This window comes from Hyaena hyaena, unplaced genomic scaffold (genome assembly GCF_003009895.1).
Source record: "Hyaena hyaena isolate Hyena2069 unplaced genomic scaffold, ASM300989v1 scaffold_560, whole genome shotgun sequence".
Taxonomy (NCBI): Eukaryota; Metazoa; Chordata; class Mammalia; order Carnivora; family Hyaenidae; genus Hyaena; species Hyaena hyaena.
In genome coordinates, this window is record NW_024081192.1 from 366905 (window position 1) to 380162 (window position 13258).

General features: G+C 55.0%; 2 protein-coding genes across 2 annotated transcripts; one reads left to right on the forward strand and one right to left on the reverse strand.

Moving 5' to 3' along the window:
- Positions 1-721: 721 nt before the first annotated feature.
- Positions 722-5132, forward strand: MARCHF9 (membrane associated ring-CH-type finger 9). The gene is made up of 4 exons (XM_039256142.1): positions 722-1526; positions 2716-2871; positions 3823-4015; positions 4277-5132. The coding sequence occupies exons 1-4, from the start codon at positions 1170-1172 to the stop codon at positions 4609-4611; spliced, it is 1041 nt and encodes a 346-aa protein (XP_039112073.1). The 5' UTR covers positions 722-1169; the 3' UTR covers positions 4612-5132.
- Positions 5133-8071: 2939 nt separating this feature from the next.
- Positions 8072-13028, reverse strand: LOC120248015 (25-hydroxyvitamin D-1 alpha hydroxylase, mitochondrial). Its single transcript, XM_039256179.1, has 9 exons — positions 12475-13028; positions 11615-11805; positions 10909-11111; positions 10627-10827; positions 10369-10541; positions 9992-10164; positions 9706-9784; positions 9223-9420; positions 8072-8910 (listed from the first exon to the last, which is right to left on the reverse strand). Exons 1-9 carry the CDS (start codon positions 12667-12669, stop codon positions 8797-8799), a joined length of 1527 nt encoding a protein of 508 aa, XP_039112110.1. The 5' UTR covers positions 12670-13028; the 3' UTR covers positions 8072-8796.
- Positions 13029-13258: the final 230 nt, after the last annotated feature.

Here is a 13258-nt window from a genome sequence, read left to right on the forward strand (position 1 = left end):
ATAATGTGATGAGAGGGTAGAGCTGGTTCTTAGGGTCAAGGCCTCCATAAAGGCAAAAGCAAAGAACTGTGTGTGCCCGTGTGTGTGGTATTCACTTCAGTGTAGTGTGGTGGGGCAGGAGGGTACTGGGAAAGACACTCGAGTTCCTTTAGCACTCTTGTCTCCCTCACTCACCTCCTCACATATTACAATTACACACTTCCGTTTCTCATACCACCCGAATGCATCTCTTACACACTCATCTGTTTTCCACTGTCCCACACCATGCACTTTTCCGTCTTTTGTGTAAAAGTGTTTATTGCTTGAGACCATTTCTTGTTCACCTTCCTCACACCTCAGACCCTTGCATAGCTCTTTCTTTGCACACTCCTATCTTGCACAAGCTTCTCCCTCCCTGGTGCACCTGCGTCTTTGACCACTCACCTTGCATCCTCACCCGCTCACCAGCTCTCGACCCCCATTAACACACCTATTCTCCTACCCATGTGCACACACTCCCCTTCCTTGGCCACTCCCCTCCCTCCACCCTCCCCCGGGCTCGCACACTCGCCCCCGCCTCTGGGGACACCTGCTCGTGCGGGGCAGGGCGGGGATGCGCAGCCGCGGCCACTTCTCTCCCGCTCCCCGCCCCGCCCCTCCCTCCATCCCTCACCGGCTCCCCGGCTCCCGCCCCGCCCGCCCCGCCCGCCCGCCCGCCGCTCCGGGGGGGTCTCCGCCGCCGCCGCCGCCGGAAGGAGCCGCCATTTGCCACCGCCGAGCGCACGGTCCGAGCCGAGCCGGAGCCGGGAACCAGAGCGGGACTGGGGCCAGCAGGACGGCAATGGGGGGCGGCCCCGCCGCTGGAGGCCCGGGGCGCGTAACCCCGGGAGCCCGGCCCGCTCCAGACCCGGACCCGCGGGGCGCGGCACCTTGAGCCCCCCTCCCCGCCCCCTGCCCCGGCCATGGCTGCCCGCCCCGCCGCCCCCGGGCCGCCAGCCCTCTCGGCCCCGCAAGCCCGGGAACCCCGGCTGTGGCAGCAGTGAACTGCGCTCTCAGGCCCCGAGGACCCTGGCCCGGCTCGGCTCTCCTGCGCGCGCCCCCTTCCCGGCCTTGTCCTCTCCCTTCCCCCCGCCGCCCGAGAGCCCCCCTTGCACGGCACCTCCCGCCCCCCACCCCCCGGCGCCCGGACGATGCTCAAGTCTCGGCTCCGCATGTTCCTGAACGAGCTGAAGCTGCTGGTGCTGACGGGCGGGGGGCGGCCCCGGGCCGAGCCGCAGCCCCGGGGGGGCGGGGGAGGCGGCTGCGGCTGGGCGCCCTTCGCCGGCTGCTCGACCCGGGACGGCGACGGCGACGAAGAGGAGTACTACGGGTCGGAGCCGCGGGCCCGGGGCCTGGCCGGCGACAAGGAGCCGCGGGCCGGACCCCCGCCGCCGCCCGCGCCGCCGCCGCCGCCCCCGGGCGCGCTGGACGCCCTGTCGCTCAGCAGCAGCCTGGACAGCGGGCTCCGAACCCCCCAGTGCCGAATCTGCTTCCAGGGCCCCGAGCAGGTCAGGCCTGGGCACCGGGCCGGGAGGGACGGGTGGGGGCGCGTACCTGGGGCGCCCGGGCCGACCACGAACAGGGGGCGGGGCCTGAGGAGGCTGGGCGGGACCCGGGACGCAGAGTGGGTACAGGGTGAGGTTGGGGGGCTGGCTGGAGAGTCCTGGAGTGCACGTTTGGGGTGGAGGGGGGGGTCCGAGGCTCCCGGGAAAGGGTGGGGCTTTCTCATGGGAGGGCTCAAAATCCCTCACACCCACTAACGGGGACAGCCTTTCTGTCCCACTTCTCTCACCCCAGGGTCCCTGTAGGCCGAGGGGCCTATTCTCTCGCAGGTTGGTAGAGTGCTTCTGTTCCTCCCTCCTTAAAGGGAGGGGCCCAGCTGGTGCCCTTCCCTCACTCAATATTGCCTCTCCATGGGGCATGTTCTTCCTATTCCATAACTTTCCATCTCATTCCAGAGAGTACTCTTTGTTTAAATGTTACGGACAAAGTTGTCCCGGGATGGTAAAGGGAGATGTACCTATGTCGTGAGAAATGATTCCTTGATTAAAGGGGAACACCATTCTCACGCCCAGGAACTCTCCACCTTTTTGATATTTGGAAACTGAGGACGATAACCCATTCCAATCTGTACCGCATCTGTGAGACACTTTACAGCGATAGGATGGAGGAAGAAGGCATGGATCAGAAGCTCTGACCTTCCTGTCTCTCCAGATCCTGAGAGGAGCTTTCCATTTGGGAAGCCTTAATAAAGAGCACCCTCCCCAAATTTTAGGAGAGGAGAAGACTCAGTCCTCCCCTAGCCCTGTTTCTTTTTATTCTTCATCTATTTGGTCAGAGAAGTTTACCTGGACCCCCAACTTTTTTCTTTTCTTTCTTTCTTTCTTTCTTTCTTTCTTTCTTTCTTTCTTTCTTTCTTTCTTTCTTTCTTTCTTTCTTTCTTTCTTTCCTTCCTTCCTTCCTTCCTTCCTTCCTTCCTTCCTTCCTTCCTTCCTTCCTTCCTTCTTTCTTTCTTTCTTTCTTTCTTTTTTTTTTTTTTCTGAGGCTTTAGCCTTCTTACCCTGTTTTGGGTGAAAGGCCTGAATGTTTTTAAGGTTGGAGAATGATTGACCTGGAGAGGTTTCCCTCTTGGGTCAGGAGAGGAGTGTGGGGTCGGGTGCAGACAGCTGACCGGGACCCTCCTCACTCTTCCTCCAGGGGGAGCTCCTGAGCCCCTGTCGCTGCGACGGCTCAGTGCGCTGCACACACCAGCCCTGCCTGATTCGCTGGATCAGTGAGAGGGGCTCCTGGAGCTGTGAGCTCTGCTACTTCAAGTACCAGGTCCTGGCGATCAGCACCAAGAACCCACTGCAGGTGAGGTGCAAGAAGAGAACTTTCAGAAGGGGGCAAGAACTTTCAGCAGTCAGAATTAGGGACTCTCTAGGGAGCCTATTTTATCTGTTTACTCTTTCCTCAAATCACTCCTACCCACCATTATCACAATCTCCAGTCTGTCTGTAAGTCCTTCCTTCATTTATTCACATTTATCAGGCATCATCTGTATGCCAGGCACTGTTCTAGGCACTGGGACAATGAAAAAGCAAAAGATGATAATGCCGAAGATGATGATGATAGCACACATGTAGTGTTTTCTATGTGTCACACACTCTTGGTGTGTAGCAACTCATTTAATCTTCATAGTAATCCTCTTAGTTATCTGCCATTATTATTTCTGTTTTATTTTATTTTTTATTATTAAGAATTTTTTTTTGACGTTTATTCATTTTTTTGAGAGACAGACAGAGCACGAGCGGGGGGGGGGGGGGGGGGGCAGAGAGAGAGGGAGACACAGAAACTGAAACAGGCCCCAGGCTCCGAGCTGTCAGCACAGAACCTGGTGCAGGGCTCACAAACCATGATCTCATGACCTGAGCTGAAGGTGGACGTTTAACCGACTGAGCCACCCAGGCGCCCCATATTATCCCCATTTTAAAGATAGGAACACTGACACACAAAGACATTTAAAAACTTGCCCAAAGTTACTCAGCCAGTAAGCGATGGAGTTAGGCTTTGCAATTCAAACCTAGATGGTCTGGGTTCAGAGCACTTGCCTGATCCTGTCTTTCTAAAATAAGACAGATAAATGGTCTCAGATGATGTGAAAAGTGTCCCATACTAGGTTTGATCAGGACACAGAGGAGACAGGTTGTTAACCCTGTCTGAAGGGTTTCTGGAAGGCTCTGGACCATCTTCCGCTTCAGGGCCACTCATCACGTGGCCTTCTTTTTCTTTCTGTGACTTTTTGGAGCCCTTTCTCCCACACAGTGGCAGGCCATCTCCCTGACGGTCATCGAGAAGGTCCAGATTGCAGCCATTGTTCTGGGCTCTCTCTTCCTCGTTGCCAGCATCTCCTGGCTCATCTGGTCCTCACTCAGCCCTTCAGCCAAGTGGCAACGGCAGGATCTGCTCTTTCAGATCTGCTACGGCATGTACGGCTTCATGGATGTCGTCTGCATAGGTGAGGGCACCCTCCCCCCTTACGTACTCAGTGATTTCCTCCAGCTTACACACTTCACTTGCCCTGTCCTTTCCCTCAGCTCCGTAGCCACAGTTTTCTACCACTGGGAGCCTTGACAGCTATCTTGGTGTCCTTCCCTTCCCTGCTCCTTCAGGTCTTTCGCATACCCTGTTTCCTCACTCGGGACTAGTATTTGCTTAAGTGCTCCTGGCCTGGGTCTGGGCGGCAGCTGACCCTGAATGTTTTATCCCTTTTGCTCAGGCCTCATCGTGCACGAAGGCTCCTCTGTCTACCGCATCTTCAAGCGCTGGCAGGCAGTGAACCAGCAGTGGAAGGTCCTGAATTATGACAAGACCAAGGACATAGGAGGAGACACAGGGGGAGGGACGGCAGGGAAGCCGGGCCCCAGGACCTCACGGACGGGCCCCCCGTCTGGGGCCACCAGCCGCCCCCCGGCTGCCCAGCGCATGCGGACGCTCTTGCCTCAGCGCTGTGGTTACACAATCCTGCACCTCCTTGGACAGCTGCGGCCGCCAGATGCCCGTTCCAGTTCCCATTCTGGCCGAGAGGTCGTCATGAGGGTCACCACGGTCTGAAACTGAACTCCAGGAGCGGGGATCTCGAGTCAATGCATCAGCCACAGATAAGCTGTCACGGCTGCTGGAGGTACCACCTGGACAAGGTGTCTGGGGTGCACTGCCCCCACCACTGAGGATCTCTGTGGGCAGCCTCAAGCTGGAGACATTGTCTGGCCTCTACTGCCTGCTGGGTAGAGACACCTGGATGACATTCCAGCCCCCATTGATAGTTCCTCGCACTTATCCTGGGGCAGCCAGTGGGCAGGTGGGAAGAGCATCTTTTCTTCCCTAGAGAACCGTCCTTACCTCAGCTCCTAGGGCCTCCAGCCCCCCAGCTCCACCATGGTGACTTGGTGAAGGGGGACCAATGCCAGAAGAAAGGGGTTGTAGACCCCCCATTCCCCACCCCATGGCCACAGGGCAGCTGGCAATAAGACTAGTATACATTGACCTCCCGTTCCCTGCATGAGGGCGGGGGGACCTCCCCCTGCTCCACCCCCATTGCATGGGGGGAGGGCATAAAGAATCATTTATATGCACGTGGAGACTCCTTTCTCATCTGGGGCTTTTCTGGAGGGTTGGAAGGTGTGGGGAGGTTTCTCTGCAGAGGTTGCAAATCCCCAGTGCAGCAGTGGGCTCTCAGTTGGAGGTGTAACTCCCACTTGCTGGTGAATAATTCACATTGGCTGCTAGATGGCAGTGCTCAGAGGGGCCTAAGGGGTGGGCCTGCCACCTGCAAGTTGTATGATTGAGAAAAATAATCTCTCCACCGTGGTTTTCCTGTCTACCTCATAGGGTTGGAATGAGGATAAATGAGGGACAGGTTGAATGCCGTCACAGAGAAAATTAGTGATGGCATAAAAAGATTTCTAGACTAGTTGACGGTCCATTTATTTCAAATAGTAGCCGGTTAATAAATTCCAGAATGTGTTTTTTCATCTGGGGTTGCACAGAGCCTTGGAAATTGGTGTTGAGTGTCATAATAGATATGGAAATATGAGGGGAAATAGATATGCAAGTGTGAAGGATGATGGTTATTTGCAAGGAGAGCTCCCCCAACCCCCTAAATATTGGGACTGGGGAAGGATGGAACTGTTCTTCTTGTTCTGGGGATCTTGTGGGGTTCTATTAGTCCTTCCCAGGTAATGTGCTCACCCAGAGAAGTGGTATGAAATGAATTTGGACTCATTTGGATTGAGACAGACAGAGTGTCCCAATGTTATGAATCTCCAACCCCACCTTAAGCTACTCCTATCGCAGTTCAGGGTCACAGGTCTGACCCTGTGCCCCAGCTAGTGGTATTAACTGGAAGTTATTGTGCTTGGAGGCAGCAGCATAGAAGGCTGTTGTTTTGGGAAGGACTGGTTAAATTGTGGGTCAGCCTGAGGCCTCCTCCCTTTCTCCTGAGGCCTTGGGGCTGTGTATTATTATATGAATGATGGTGTCTTTTAAGTGAACTATTCATCAGCAATTAAAATAATTACTTCATACATTGTTAAGTCAGATCCAGACGCCTTTCCTGTTATTGGTCCTTTCCTCAGGAAAGTTCTGTTCTGCCTCTTCCCTGGGGTTTTTTTTGGGGAAATACTTCTCTACTAAAGGTCACACATCCTTGCCTTGGAAATGGTCTTCTCTGTCCTTCTCTACAAGGGGGTCTTGGCTGCTGTCCATGGTGCTGGCACCCAGACTCGCGTGGGAATGGAGGAACTGAAGCTAGACTCAGGTTTGAGTCATCTGGAAGTACTGGAGTGTATCACCTCCAACCAAAGACAGGGAGAGAGATCAAAGAGAGGGGACAGGGGCCAAGTGCTGAATTTTTCCAGTGGGAAATTGTTTACCTAGAGAGTGAACCTCCACATTTTTCACCTGGGAAGACGGAAAGGCCAGACTTCCTTGATTTGCTATTCACAAAATAGCTTGTGGGGACTAGAAGGAAGACAGCAAATCAGAGTGACTACTAGTACCTATCCGGGCAAACATGACAGGTAGGTATGACATAGGTGGGGTTTCTTGTGCCAAAGCTGGGCTGTTCCTCATCATGGCCTTCCTTGGAAGCTTAGACACACCAAAAAACATACACACACAAATATACTCTCTCCAGTTTCACTCTGGGTCCTAAAACTAGGCCAAGCATGACAGTATGTTTCCGTCCCTTTCAGTACCATTGGAGGTCTTGCTTGGTATGTGGGTTGGGACTAGCAATCAGTATGGTCCCTTCTCCTTCTTTTTTTTCCAACTTAAAGAGATTCTTGTCTAGGTAAGGGGTCATGGGACTGCTACCCTCAAGTGAGCAGTCCTACTTGCCCAGTGAGGAATGTGGGTGTACAGAGTTCTCATCACTGATTCTAGGGGACAGGGTGTGAGAGGAAGCTGGGCTTTATTCTCCCTCAAAGCTCAGATCTGGGGAAAATCAGGTTACTTAGGTTCAAGTTAAGCTTAGTGATGGGGGTGGTGGGGGAGATGGAGGACACAATAGAGAGTTGAGAAGAGGGGCAGTAAAGGCACACAAACCTCGGTCTCTGCACAGTGCTTTGGGTATACTGTGCCCCTCTGTAGATCTTACAAAAGTGAATACCTTCAGAAGTCCTGGTAGTAGACAGCGTCTGTGGTCAGATAGCCATGTCTAGGGCAGGTGGCCCATGTGGTGGGGGAGGAGGAGGAAGTGTGAAGTGAAATCTCCATCTCTATCCAGCTAATTGGAATGGAGAGGAGCAGGAGAAGGGGGGCAAGTCTTGACACGGGGAGGGTAATCTAGGCTACTGAGGGGCTGTGGGGAGTGTGCTGAGAGATTTATTTGTATGGAAGATGAGTTAATCTGTATACATCACAAGGGGGGGAACTGTGCCCAGCCTCGGGGGGGGGGGAGAGAATGCTGACTCGGGGAAACAGGCTCCCTCTGACCACCCCCCTTCTGCCTCAGTGCCCCAGGGCTTCTGGCCACCCCCACACTCAGGTTTCATCCTGTCTGACTTCACTTCTGTGCATGTATCCCCGTCTTTCTCTGAAGGAAATTACCTTGGAGCCACTTTTCCAGAGAGGGTAGACATCCTCCTGTCCTGGCAATTCAGGTTCCAAAAGTACTTCCACCAAAGGGTCTGTTGCCTCTGGCCATCTCTGCAAATCCCACACTCCCCAACCCATTTTTACAGCCTAGGCCTTGCAGGTACTTTTCACCACCACCCCCTTCAATCTCTTCCAGGGAGCCAGACTTGGCACTTCCCAGTACAGACAGAAACGTGTTGGGTCTGTGATGCAAACCACACTCCTAGGGTGTCTAGACCTCTCATTGTTATGGAGGTCACTCTCAGGACCAGAGAAATCAAAGTAGGGGATTTGGATGAGGGTCTTGCCTCCAGGACTTTCTCGTGGGAGTGGAAGAGCAGTAAGTCAAAAGTCCAGGATGAAACATTTGATTCTTTTATTTCAAAACTATGAATATGAAAAAAATTCCAATACATGAAAGGAAGGTGTAGGCAGGTATGGGCCCAAAGATGTTTCTGCCTGGGCACTAAATGCTGGGACAAGCCAACCCTGAATAGTGATTAAAGACTCAAGGAGAGTTTTAAAACATCATTAACCAGGTGAGGGCAGACTCTCCTTGGTAGGGACAAGATGAGGAGGGAGGAGAGTAGACAGAGCCTGGTAAGCTGCTTATCCCTTCGGCCACATGGTCCAGATTCAATCTGAGAACCTGTACAGTGTCACCCAATCAGTGATGGGCCTTGGCTGGGAATATAAAGACTGAATAAGATCTCATTTTTCCTCTCAAAGAGCTCACATGCAAGGAGAGAAGACCAACCAGGTGCAAACCAGATGCACAATCACTTAGCTCATGTGGCTATAAGTGCTTAGCTAGCAGCTCCTAAACACTGTGGAAGCCCCCAAAGGGCAGTGGTTGAGTCCTTCCCCAGGCCACCCCACATTATGAGTTAAAATCTGAGTTGGCCCTTGAGGGATGCATATGATATGACCAGGAGAAAAGCTGAGCAGACACAAGGACCATGGTCTCCTCAGGGCCTGATGGGAGAAGCCAATGCATACTTCACACCTTGGTCAGGGTTGCCTCAAACAGTCTGCTCTGGTCCCTTTAGCCAGTCTGCTCAGATAGACAGGTTTCAGGGGGAATACATATCTCTTAGTCTTGTGCCTGCTAAGTCCCTGCAATGAGAGAAAGTATGATGATGACAGCCTCCATCCACAGGACTATCTGTCCACAAACTGGAGGTTAATGCTCCTCTCAGGTACCAGGACAGTCCGGGTCATGGGTCTGACTGGGGCAGCACCTGGCTCAGGCTGCACCTCAAAGTGGGTCAAGATCTGGAAAGGGGAGGAAGAAGGCTATCACTATGGGAGGGGTCTACAACGGTGGGTTTGATTGGTAAAGGGCATTATTAGTGTTAGGTTGGTTCAATGTTGAAACGGCACCTGTGGTAGAGAATTTCTTGGTTAATGAGGGTACGGGATTATGGCGGGGGGAAAAGATAGTCTAAATACTTTTGTTCACCTAGACCTATAACGGGGTTGCGATATTTCAGAGGATGAGGATTACAAAGTCATATATTTTGCTCTGCTTGTCAGAAGAGTTCATGGCTTTAGAGGGTCAGGGTCTCTCTCGTGTAGATCACTCACCTGAGCCAAAGCCATTTGCAGTTCAAGCTCTGCGAGGCGTCTCCCCATGCAGCTGCGCTTGCCAAAGCCAAATGGAAGAGATGCGAATGGGTGGGCGGCTGGACCTTCCCCCAGCCAGCGAGCTGGAAGAAAAGAATCTGGCTCTGGGAACTGGGCAGGATCCCTTGAAGTGGCATAATGACACAGTGTGACCAGCGTCTGGTGGGAGAGGACAATAAACTTGTCAGTTTGGGCCCATGAATGCAGGGAGGGACATGGAAAAGAGGATATCTGGATTGGAGCAAAGGCAGGCTCTGGTTGGTTATGGGGAAGTTTTCTGGGGCCACTTTTGGAGTAATTTTTCCACTGCCCCATTATATCCTAGAGAGAGGCATTCAGGCCAAAGGGAGGGTGAAGGGCTTATGTGGAGTGTTTGAGAAGAGGATGGGGCCCAAGAGAGTGAGGGGGATGGCTTAGCAAAAGGGATCCATAGGCTCTACTTACATTTTTGGGGATAATATAGTCACCCACATGAATGTCTTTGTCTGGGACACGGGAATTTCCAGGTACCACAGGGTATAGTCTGGATTGCAGAGCCAGGGGGGAACCAAGCAAGGTGAGGTGGGGACCTGCAGTCTCCCTCTCATCCCTCAGCCCGCAAGGTCCAAACCCGTTCTTGGCCAAGAGTAGAGTACCATTTTCCTCTGCTCTCTCTCCTTACTCTCACTCACTATTCTGCTTCCCCAGCCCTTCCCAGCATTTTCTCTTGCTCCTCCTCCTGGCCCCTCACCTTAGCACTTCCTTGACCACCGCCTTCAGCAGGGGCAGCTTGGATAGAGCAGAAGCTGAAGGATGGGCAGTGGAGCCAGGGCCCAGGGCAGCTGTGATCTCAGAGTGGAGTGCTGCCTGGACTTCGGGGTGCCGAGAGAGTTCATATAGAGCCCAGGAAAGTGTATTGGATACCTGAGAGGACAAGTGAGAGCATCAGAGGCGTTAAGAGTGGAGACCCAGTGAAGAGGGCAGAATATGAGGTCGTCTGAAGCTCAGGAGGTTCAGCCAAGCTGGCCTAACGGGCCATAGGGGATCCCCTGCAGCAGCAGGGTGGCCACTGAAACTGGAAAGGGTAAGCTCTGGAGGTGGGGTTCCCAACAGCGAGGAGAAACTCACGGTGTCCACTCCGGCCAGTAGCAGCTCCGTCACATTGCCCAGGATGGACGAAGCAGGCAACTCTTCCCGGAACAGGAAGTAGGTTAGGTGTGCCCCAGATCCCATGTCCTCCTCAGGCTTTCCCTTGCTCCTCAAGGCTACCTCGGCCTCTCGCTGCTCCACGTGCTGCTGAGCTGTGTGGGGAGAAGGTACAGGGATGCCTCACCGTCCCTGAACAGCTTTATGTTCTCCTTTCCTCACTTCATTTCCGTGCCTTACCAAATGCAAACATCTGGTCCCAGTCTCGGCAGAGGCGGTCCCAGGATCCGGGCACGAGGCGGTGAAGCCAGCTGGGCATCGCCATGGTCAACAGCGTGGACACAAATACCGATCCCACCGCGCGGATGAAGGTCTCTGTGTCCGGAGGCACTTCAGCCTCCAGGCAGCCCAGGCGGGAACCCAGGAGCACGGCCGCTATCCCTGGGCGGGAGGGGGCGCTGTCAGGGCACTGAGAGACCAAGGCGGGGTGCCTCCTACGCTTGCCCCTGTCTTGGGACTCACCTTCTAGTCCAAACTTGTAAAACTCTCCTGCCACATCCCGAACCAGGGCGGGCGGCCCAGCGCCGCGTCCCCGCTGGCGCCGCAGACGCCGCACAAGGTCACGGACCACGTCGTCTAGGGTTCCGGCATAGCGGGCGGCCGCTTGAGGCCGGAGGAGCAGCGGGGCCAGGAGGCTGCGGAGCCTCTGCCATTCTTCGCCTTCCCTACGGGTGTGCAGAGAGGGGGTGCGTCAGGGCGGAGGTGTGTGGAGCGGCCGGACGGAGCCGGCTGCAGTGAAGATGGAGGGTGTTCGGCTGGAGTGGCCAGGAAACAGATTGCCGCTGCTCCCTTGGGGTACCCAAACCTGCCCCTGCCTGCTCCCGCTTTCCATTCCCCTTCCTCGTTACTCATTTCCTGCCCCGGAGGGGCCTGGGTTCCTGGGTAACTTGAGTCACAGAATCTGACATTCCACCTAGGTCCAGGCACCTTCGCCCCTTCGGCGGAGTCCCAGGATTCTGGCCTCAGAAGACAAAGAGATGGGCGGTGGGGCAAGGGCGGGGCTTTACCTGAGCTTGAGCAAAACCGGCAGGGGTGGGAAGCCCAATTTGCCAAAAGGTTGGGGGGAAAGGCCGATCCCCCTCCACACCCCGAGGCAGACTGTCTCCAGACCAGCCACAGGGGAGGGGCGCGGGGGGACGTTTGGGCTTTGAGGCCAGAGAGGACTCACGCAGTGAGCAGTCCGCAAGCCCGCTGGCGGCGGCGACGGTGCTCTGTCCAGGGTGAGAAGCTGCAGCGCTCGGGCCGGGGCCCCTCCTGTCGCAAGAGCTGCTCGATGAGTGTAGGGGCCGCCACGAACACGGTGCGCACCTTCCCGAAGCTGGCCAACCATACAGGACCGAAGCGCCCAACGCCCTGCACCTGGGAGAAGGGGGAGGCGGACACTGGAGACGTGGGCCGCGACTTCCAGCTTGGTCCATACCAACTCCAAGGGTGTTTGCTGGGCTTTGCAATGGAGACCTTCAGTTTCTTGACGAGCTCCCAACTAGTATATAGCCCTGATGCTTCAACAACCCCCCCCCCCCGCCCCGCCCTTCTCTTTTCCTTCCTTCCCATCCCTCGGAAGTTTGAGCGTATGGGCCAAACGAAGGAACTTGGCACAAAGTGGACGGACATTCCAGGTCCTCTCTTAGGTCACCCCGGCAAAACCGAGGCGGAGAAATCCCGAAAGGTTCCTCATGTGGACTATCTCAGGACGAGAGCCCCCCAGCGACTGAATAGGAACGCCTGTAGCTTTAAGCTGGAAGTGCGGCTAAGGTACTGCGCGTTTCTGCCTCCCGCGCACTTGTTTGGACAACTCGGCCCTGACTTGGGAGTAAGAAGGCGCTTTTTGAGCGTACTCTTCTGCTGGGTATAGGGATGGACTCTGCGCAGGTCAAGCCACTGCCCGCAGTCCCGATTTCTCTGTAATTCATGGGCATCCGTTCTCACTGGCCCCCTTCCTACTTTCTACACCAGCCTGTCCTTTCTAGCGGTTGTCAAAGCCAGTTTCCCCAGCATCCATTCCCAGGAACAGCGTCCCCCCTCTACCTGCAGCTCGTGTAGCCGCGACAGACCTCCCTTGCAGAAAAGTTCAGCAAGGAAGACGGGCGTGGATGGGCCTGGGATGTCCGCCAAGCTCCCAGGCGCGGAGTCGGAGCCTCTGGAACCCAATGAGGCGCCCAGCTTGGGAGCACAGTGCACGCGATGGAACACTCTGGAGGCGAGCTTGAGGGTCTGGGTCATGGTCCCGTTCAGGGAACCCTTGAAAGAGAGCACTTTTCCCAAGCATCTAGCTTTCTTGTCTGAACCCCTACTTAAGCTTTGGGAGAGGTAGTGGTGACGCCCCCTCTTCAAGCTCCTTGGCCAATCCCTTCTCCTGAGTGGTCGAGCTGGGGATTAACACCCAGGAACAGTAGGCGGGGCTGGAGTTGCCTGGCAGCTCCCTTAGGTCTCGTATTGCAATGAGAGGTGGTGAGGCCTGCCTTAGTTTCCCCTTCTGGGCTGGTGCCCCAGTCCAGCAGCCTGAAGATCTCTTCCTGGGAAAGGCTATTTGGTGAGATTTAGGATACCGAGGTATAGGGTCAGTCCCTAGTATTCCCACCTCCCCAGGGAGCCAGGCCCCCTGGGGCCTATCCTCAGGAATTCCCCAGCCTCCAGCTCCTTCGGGAAGGGAAGAGGCACAACTGTAGCTGTTTCCATATTCTTGGCATCTGGGGCTGCACCTTCTCTGTACATAAGCAGAACTTTCCCACACTACCGTCTCTCTCCCACTCTGTACCTGACGCTGGGCACATGGTAGGTGAGAGTTAATGTGTTAAAATGGCTCCAGAAG